This window comes from Oncorhynchus kisutch, linkage group LG16, assembly GCF_002021735.2.
Source record: "Oncorhynchus kisutch isolate 150728-3 linkage group LG16, Okis_V2, whole genome shotgun sequence".
Lineage (NCBI taxonomy): Eukaryota > Metazoa > Chordata > Actinopteri > Salmoniformes > Salmonidae > Oncorhynchus > Oncorhynchus kisutch.
Window position 1 is genome coordinate 26,164,294 of NC_034189.2, and position 9,222 is coordinate 26,173,515.

General features: G+C 40.4%; 1 protein-coding gene across 1 annotated transcript; it reads right to left on the minus strand.

Moving 5' to 3' along the window:
• Window positions 1–247: 247 nt before the first annotated feature.
• Window positions 248–9,101, minus strand: LOC109906542 (probable palmitoyltransferase ZDHHC21). The gene is made up of 8 exons (XM_020504285.2): window positions 8,981–9,101; window positions 8,290–8,454; window positions 8,105–8,203; window positions 7,849–7,960; window positions 7,341–7,479; window positions 6,854–6,970; window positions 4,105–4,148; window positions 248–3,835 (listed from the first exon to the last, which is right to left on the minus strand). Exons 2-8 carry the CDS (start codon window positions 8,441–8,443, stop codon window positions 3,691–3,693), a joined length of 810 nt encoding a protein of 269 aa, XP_020359874.1. The 5' UTR covers window positions 8,444–8,454; window positions 8,981–9,101; the 3' UTR covers window positions 248–3,690.
• Window positions 9,102–9,222: the final 121 nt, after the last annotated feature.

A 9,222-nucleotide genomic window follows, 5' to 3' on the forward strand; every position in this document is an offset into this window, starting at 1 on the left:
TTGGGTTTTTGACATTGGGCACATTGTGTAAAAACAGTGCCTGACCAAGATGAAGGGTCTGTTAAATGTATCCTCAAAGTTTTTGGGGTGCAGGACTTTGGTCCAACCCTACTCTAATACCTGACTGAGCTAATAAAGGTCCTGATGAGTAGTTGATTAGTAGTACCAAATGTGTTTTAGCAGGGCTGGTTGGTGACCTCTGATGAACAGAAATGAGCAGGAAATAACAATAAAGAACATTTAAGAACTTAGTTACAGCATTTATTTAGTAAATAATCATGTGTATTGGCAGCATTCATATTCTCATGATTAAAACAATGGGTGTTTTCTTAATTGTCAAAGAAAATGAATATAATTATAACCTGAGACACAGAAAATAACCAACATGTATCACATTAACTTTAAATTCGGTCTTCCCAAAACAGATTTGAACTGAACAATTTTTTAAAAGCTCAAACTGAATTTCAAGTCATTAATAAATTCCTTTAATTCCATCAGTTAAAAACACTTTTTAAATCAAAATTTTTCCCTGAAATTGATTCTCAAATGGACAATATTAGGCCCAAATTGATGTTCCATTCCTTATGCCATACCTTAATCTATCTGTAAGTTAACTAAATATTAGAATTTTCAGAATATAGGTATCATGGGTACAATAAAAAACAGTAATGGTTTGTAGGTAATGTCAAATGTAGGTGGCTATTTGAAATGCATGTATATACGAGGCAATGTATGTCAGGCATACCAACATCTTAAGAGACATTCCCTTTAAATATATATTATGTTGAGTATACGGACGTCTACATTATATTTAAGTTATGGAGATACATTTCAATTGAACTCAATGAAATTCAATTCCATCTTATTGCAACATCTTGAGGACAAAAGAGTCTTAAGCTTCAAGCCTCTATACATTCTAATGCATCCTCAAGTCAGTCTTGATGTCAGGTTGGAGCCCAATTCATTACACAGGTCAGGAATATATGATATATGCACAACACATTCATGATCTACTGTATATATGCATTCTTCTTAATTACATTGAGAAAGAAAAGTTGTTGCAGCAAAAAGGCCTAACGAGAATCATTTAGCCAAATGCATGAGTCAGCACAACATTGGTACTTCAAGCTGAAATCTCTAACTGTAAAATATTGGTGCTCTTATATGTAAAAATAAATATGTAAACAACAGGTAATTTAACCTGAACATGCATGAATCATGTGTCGATTACATCAGATTCAATTTTTTAAAGACGTATGCCGCAACTACAAGACTCAATACAGATGTAGAATCTTAATTTGATTACCCAGTTGCAGGAGAACTTTCCTGCAATGGAGGAAATTGTATTTGAGGTTTAAAAAGGCTTCTGAAGTTTGTAATTTCCACTTTGACATTTCAGACCTGAATTTTCCTTATGAAAAATGTATAAATTCAACAAAACATCAATTCATTATTATAATCCACATAATTCACGTCCTGTTGTTGCAGGATAATTGTTCGTGCAAACTGGCTCAAGTTAAGATCCTACATCTGTATATGTGGACTCTCCTTCCTAGTACATTTGCAATTTAGCATAGACACTTATCTAGAGCCACTTATTAAAAGTTAATTATAATAAGGGGGCTAAACAACCAACTAAAAAATACCTGTTAATGCTATGGCAAAGGTTAATCGCAAATTCCTTACTAAAATAAAAAAGTGCTCAATTCTAAGCTCATGGGATGTAATAAAGTGCAGATTTCAGTAGCACGAAGTTGAATGATTACAGAGGAAGTGGTACATTACATTATATAGTGTCATAAGACAATGGAGGATCCATCACGAGTGATGAAGTTAGGAGAGATAACGTTTAAGTAGGGGAGGGTTGGGGAGTGTAGAAGACATACATGGGAACAGCAAGGGACCTAGCATCAAGCCCTGTGGGACACCAGTTGATGTAATGAGCATACAGCTCCTCACCAGGGTCCTTTTTAGACTTACAGTTGATGTAGTGTTAAAAAACAAAAATTGTACATACATCTATGATTTAAGACAGTTGGTGGCACTCCTATTGGTGACGTGCCATTGACAAATATTTCAAGTCTAAACGAAAAACATGTATTTTTCATTATTGTAACATTAACATTCCCCATATATGATGCATCTTATATGATGAAGTAAAGAGTAGAAAACATACTACAATGTCAACCAGGAAATTAAAATTAAAGACCCTATTGTTATTACAACAACAACAAAAGATTCCAGCGTCCACTACCATTTACGACCAATCAAGCTACAGAAAAAGGAGAAACTAGAAATATGACAGAACAATTTCCAGCAGCCGTCCCCACATTCAACACAAGAACAAATCAACATCAAATCGGTGCCTACTCAACTTACATGTACAGTGTTCTGAGTCTCCACTGGGTCTTACATTAGGTACAGGAGACAACGTTATTATCATACATTCAATACATTAAAAATGATCAACTCAACAAGTGATGAGAACATTGAAATAAAAATGTTAAAAGATTAAAAGAGGAGTAATTCTTCAAAGATTTCTACAGCATGTTGAAAAAATGTGGAATGTGTACAAAAGAATATAGAGGTAATATATCAGTGCATATGCACAATGTTACAGCCAAGTGTACAACAGCAGATAGATATAAATACAAGTATTTGGTATAGCTTGAAATAAATGTTGATACAATCCACTTGTTTCACTGTGACTCCCCATTGGGACATTTTTCAAATCATCTTCATTGGGAAGGTTAAATAATTTGGCAATAGGCAGTGTAGAGGTTTGAAAAAGTCTCAAGCAAACATAGTGTTTTTATAACAGATGACTTTCTAGCATTGTGAGATGTTTCTAATCATGGATATCTGTGAAAGTTCAGCACTTCTGTGGAAATGTTGTCTAATTGATAGTAATGAAAGTGGAACACAAGACATTACCGCTGTGAATGGAAAATAAGTCATGGTTGGTTACTATGTAGTTAATATTAAGGTATTACTAGTGGTAGGAGCATCTTTTAAAAAATCTTTAAAATAAATATTAGTGTAAACAGTAAAGCAAAGGAACCCTTGAACCATATAATTATGGAATGCAGTTAAATCATGGTACTGCTTTACAATATAGCAACCCATAAACCAACTTGCCAACTTCTTCCCAAAATAATGACTTATATAACCTTCTGTAAAAAGCGTGTATCTAAACCATTTGGGAGACTGACTAAAAGTGTCATGGCACAAATTATAGAAAAATTAGGCTGTGTATTGGGGACAGAGTTAGGGTTAATATTTAGTGTCGTTTGAAGGTCTACATGGTCCTACAATCAACTTGAGGTTCCTAGTGATTTCCCTTTGAGCTTCTCTCAAAAGCAATTTCCCTTTAAAGTGGTTTCCGCAATAGGACAATAGAGCACAATGGAGCCCCTAGTAATGATTAGAAAGGGGACTAGGTTGCACTTGGTAACATGTACTCGAGTTTGTGATCCAGTTCAGGCACTGTCAATCCTACGTCCTAGAGAGAAAGACAAAAAGACTGTGTGTATCCACTGGCCAACCAAGACTACCACCGAGCTTAGATGGCACAAAACAGGGAGGTGAAGGCAGGCGGGGGGGGGGGGGCGAAAGTGTGCACAGTGTATTCTCTGTCAGAGATGGCAGCCTATCGTCTGGTTCGAAGTGGGACAGAGCTCCTTCACTTATCTAAACGTGAGTGCGGAAGTGGTGGGGAAAGGTCAGCGGTTGCCTGCTCCTCAACGGGATGAACCACAGGACTTTCCAGGTAGTGCCAAACACCTCAGCCAGAGTCCGCTGCCAGGATTCCTTTGACCCACCACCAGCCCCGCCTCTGTGAAAGAAAAAGGAAAAATTATGTGCATAAGCATGCAAGTCCGAATGGTCCCTAAAGAGGAAAAACAGAGGTCCCAACACTTGTGGAACACCAAATTTGAGATGATTTGTCAACTAGCAGGCTGGACAAATTGTTTCCATCCAGATCAGTAAAACATGAAACTGAAGAGGCTGTCCACAGAGCCCAACAAAGTCTGCAAGTACTAAGAGGATTTTATTGTCCCTTGTATCAAAGGCAGCACAAAGGAGCAAACCCGTGGTACTTACATTTTATTTGAGAAGTTAGCCATTTTCTCAATGGTGGTGGTGTCCTGTTAGAGGGTCACACAAGAGGGAAATAGTTTAAACAGTTAACATATTTGAGTAGTTTGCATGATCACAGACTGCCCTGGAACATTTATTTGCATTAATTAACAGGATGTACTTAGCCAGGCAAACCTCTTCAAGTGGAGGTCTTACACACAAAGCGATTCACCAAACAGAAAACCCACCAAATACAAATGAGACGTAATAAAAAAATTAAAAAAAACTTTATTTAACTTAGGCAAGTCAATAAGGAACAAGTTCTTATTTACAATGATGGTATACCCCGGCCAAACCCTAACCTGGACAACGCTGCATTAATGCACCTGCCCACCTGTGCGGATTTCCAAAGGTTTCCAAAGTCAAGATGTTTTCTGAAAAGGACCTCTATCTGTTTAATCAACAATCAAAACAGCTAACATGACTCTGCGTTTACTGTACATTTGTAACATATTGTTATCATCTTATTCCTGTCAGGTTGCTTTCTCGGTTAATAACAAACAACTGACCAACCTCCTGCCACTGCCCTTCCTCCTTACCATATGTTTTGTTGTATTAAAATAGCCAATAGCTTCTGGTGGCGTACGTCCATACATTGAGACTTGGAGGTGTAGGGCTTTGGCCAATCAGCAAATCTTTTACTAAGCCTGTTCACAGGTCTTTGCAACAACAAGACGAGTGAGTATTGGACTAACTAGGCCTTCCTAAGCTGCGAGAAGGACCCGTGTTTACCTACAGGGACATTAATGGCTTAGCAGTCCAGATGGTTTTACTCAGCTGGGCTCACATTTAAGCTTTTAAGTCTATTGCACCTTGGTGTTGGTTCATTACATCCTGTCAATCCACTCACAGAGGTTAAAGGTGAGGGCTCATCTAGGTCATGACAGCCAAGGACACAGAAAAGTTTACAAACACATCCTAATATTCCAACTACTTCGAGAGCAATAGGTAAAAATCTGGTCTGAGTGTGGATACACTAGTCACATACCCAAGGAACAGAACTGAGGCCGAATGGCATACATCAATCAGTAAACAGTGCATAACGTGCTACTTTGACATACAGTGCATTCGGAAAGTATTCAGACCCCTTCACTTTTTCCACATTTTGTTACGTTACAGCCTTATTCTAAAACGTATTAAATAGTTTCCCCCCCCTCATCAATGTACACACAATATCCCATAATGACAAAGTGAAAACAGGTTTTTAGAAATGTTTTTTACTTATTTACATAAGTATTCAGACCCTTTGCTATGAGACTCGAAATTGAGCTCAGAGGCATCCTGTTTCCACTGATCATCCTTGAGATGTTACTACAACTTGTGGTACATTCAAATGATTGGACATGATTTGGAAAGGTACACACCTGTCTATATAAAGGTCCCACAGTTGACAGTGCACGTCAGAGCAAAAACCAAGCCATGAGGTCAAAGGAACAGTCCGTAGAGCGCTGAGACAGGATTGTGTCAAGGCACAGATCTGGGGAAGGGCACCAAAACATTTCTGCAGCATTGAAGGTCCCCAAGAACACAGTGGCCTCCATCATTCTTATATGGAAGGAGTTTGGAACCACCAACACTCTTCTTAGAGCTGGCTGCCCGGACAAACTGAGCAATCGGAGGAGAAGGGGGTCAGGGAGATGACCAAGAACCCGATGGTCACTGACAGAGCTCCAGAGTTCCTCTGTGGAGAAGGGAGAACCTTCCAGAAGGACAACCATCTCTGCAGCACTCCACCAATCAGGCCTTTATGGTAGAGTGGCCAGACGGAAGCCACTCCTCAGTAAAAGGCACATGACAGCCTGCTTGGAAAAGGCAGCTAAAGGACTCTCAGAACATGAGAAACAAGATTTTCTGGTCTGATGAAACCAAGAGAACTCTTTGGCCTGAATGCCAAGCATCACATCAGGAAGAAATCAGGCCCTGCTCATCACCATTACCATCCCTACGGTGAAGCATGGTGGTGGCAGCATCATGCTGTGGGGATGCTTTTCAGCAGCAGGGACTGGGAGCCTAGTCAAGATTGAGGGAAAGATGAACGGAGCAAAGTACAGAGAGGTCCTTGATGAAAACCTGCTCCAGAGAGCTCAGGACCTCAGACTGGGGCGAAGGCTCACCTTCAAACAGGAAAACGATCCTAAGCACACAGCCAAGACAATGCATAAGTGTCTTCGGGACAAGTCCCTGAATGTCCTTGAGTGGCCCAGTTAGAGCCCGGACTTGAACCCGATCGAACATCTCTGGAGAGACCTGAAAATAGCTGTGCAGTGACACTCCCCATCCAACCCGACAGAGTTGGTGAGATCTGCAGAGAAGAATGGGAGAAACTCCCCAAATACAGGCGTGCCAAGCTTGTAGCGTCATACCCAAGAAGACTCAAGGCTGTAATTGCTGCCAAAGGTGCTTCAACAAAGTACTGAGTAAAGGGTCTGAATAGTAATGTAAATGTGATATCTGTTTTTTATATATGCATTTTCAAAAATGTCTAAAAACATGTTTTTGTTTAGTCATTATGGGATATTGTGTGTAGATTGATGAGGGGGGGGGATCTAAGTAATCAATTTTAGAATAAGGATGTTACGTAACAAAATGTGGAAAAAGGGAAGGGGTCTGAACACTTTCCGAACGCACTGTACAACAACAACTTTGATATTTACTTGACCACAATTTTCTGACCACAATCTGTAATGAGAGACAGGAGAGAGATTTGACTCACTGTCAGGATGCCAGCCAGCTGAGTGTAGAAGAGGCTGCTCATGCCTCCGAACATCACCAGACCCATGATCGCAGACACTCGTATCAGGGCGAGCTCGTGACGCGCAGTAAATGCCTCCTATGAGAGAACCAGAAGAGGCCAAAGTCAACTTCACAGCACCATGCACATACCCCCGTGCACCTTCCATACATTCAGCATACCATCCCCATTCAAATATGACTCATCAAAACATAGACGGGAGAGTGCTTTTTATGTGTCTAACAGACAGGGATCTGTGAGAGATTAATACCATACTTTCCAAGGAAATAAGTCACATCTTGACTTAGGATGTAATCAAAAACTCTGACGAAATGCTTCCTTGTGATCGCTTTTACCAAATAGAACCAAGTCATGATTCAAACCATGTAGGGTTCTGTCTGGTGATTCATTCCTTGAATTAATGCTAGTTCGGTGTTGATAAGGCCTCACTTTTCATTCTTGACTTTACCTGGTCCAATGTTGTTAAAGACTGGAAGTAATAGTACTGGCAGAAGTCCAGAGCCAGGGTGAACAAACTGAGGACCTGTGTGTAAAAACAGAGCTGCAAAAAGAGCCAGTGGTTGTCCTCCCCTACACAATTATTGATCCTGCCAGGAGACAAGAGGGAGAAATTATATATTGTACAGGACTGCTCATAGGCCTAGTTACAAGCTAGTCAAATATCAAGCAGATTTTCCTAAGAGGATAAACATTTGTTTAGGCATAAACCGTTCAATTAACTGTCTATTTATTTTAGCAATGTGGCAAATGGCAATCCTGGGGGTGCTGCTAGAGAAGAGGTGCAGTGTGGGGTGTAAATACTGTACAGGCGGCCGCCTCTCTTGGCCAGGTCGAGGAAAGACAATATCACCATCAGCTCTTTGAATGCTACACAAAATTCAAAATTTCCCCCCACAAAGAGCTGCCCTGTATAGCTGAATTTCCTAGGGGAGTGATAGAAGTGTCTGAAGCCTTACCATGGACAGTGGTGGTCCATTCTACGTACACAATGGCCACAACGACTGCAGTGGTGGGACCTTTTTGGTCTCATCATGTTGCACTTGCTACACATTTCCCACTGCTCTCGCTCTGAAACAAAGTAACAAAAAAGGTCTCCATGTCATGACTGACCATGTCAAATGATATACTTTTGTCATATAAAAAAACTTATATCAGCGGATCTTCTATCTGTATTCATGACACAGAGGGAGAGGCTGTGGAATGCCACATTACCTGAGTGAGGGATGTGGGGTTCGGTTGGGAGTCTGCCAGGGTCGGCTGTAGAAGCTCTAAAAAGTGCTGCCATACAGAAGGCTGATGCTAAGTAGTAACCTAGGAGTAGAGGAACAGGATGACTATAGCAGTAAAAGTCTTTGATTATTCAGAAATAACTCCTGGTCTGTGGGATTGATACTCACTGACAACCAAGGCCCAGTGGATATGACCCTCATAGAAATGTGGCAGCAGCACCAACTTGGGGACGAAGAAGGAGTTGTAGAGCCAGATGGCAAACACCACACTCATGCAGAACCAGCCCATGGGGTCCACCACAAAGTGCAGCCGAAGCTTCATGGTTCCTGTGACTTGGGGACACAGAGAGACGAAGTGTCATAACCTTCCCTGGAGAAAAATATATGGATATGCCCATTGGCAGCTTATGATCAGTGTTAATCAATAGGTTAGGTTGCACCTGTGAAGGTCTAACTCAATAAAAATTGAGCTCATAGTCAACTTTATCTCACTTTCTCATACTCGTCTGATTCTTATTGGATGCCTGTGTACATCATGAACCAATGATGACATGTTAGTGTGCACCCCCACCCATAAGTCACATTATGACACACACACAATAATGTAATACATTCTGATTGTACCTTAACATATTGACACTTTACTAGCTAGCTACATATTTACTGAAAGTAGACCATGTCAAGCATACAAGGTAGACAGACACATGAAAAATATATTGATTGCTGGCGAGCTTGTCTGACAGGTAGGTAGGTAGGTAGCTAGCTAGCTAGCTACGCGCGGGCTTGGTCTTTATAGATAGCTAGCAGTAACAGATCAAAATGTAGCTAGCAATCACATGACTTTAGTTACTCCACCTACACGTCAAGCTGGGGATATGTATTCCTAAAATTCAGAGGGATACCCCACTTATTAGCACTGTCTTTTCCAATGAGTCCACCGGTTCAGTTCTTAGTGGGTACTTCCGTGGAGATGCCGCAAATGAAATATTCTGTGACTGTGTTTTGATTTGCTGTCAGAAAGATTAGTCCTGCTGCCACCTACTGGAGGTGCGTTCGAACTTTTTTTGTATAATGTATTTTTTTTGTAAGCCAAATAAAATA

Coding starts and splice junctions, on each gene's coding strand:
- LOC109906542 (XM_020504285.2), bottom strand. CDS start 8,443: ATGAAGCTTCGGCTGCACTTTGTGGTGGACCCCATGGGCTGGTTCTGC. Junction 6,971..7,340: donor CTTTAACAACATTGGACCAG/GTAAAGTCAAGA, acceptor GTTCTCTCATAG/GAGGCATTTACTGCGCGTCA. Junction 4,149..6,853: donor AGCTGGCTGGCATCCTGACA/GTGAGTCAAATC, acceptor ACCCTCTAACAG/GACACCACCACCATTGAGAA.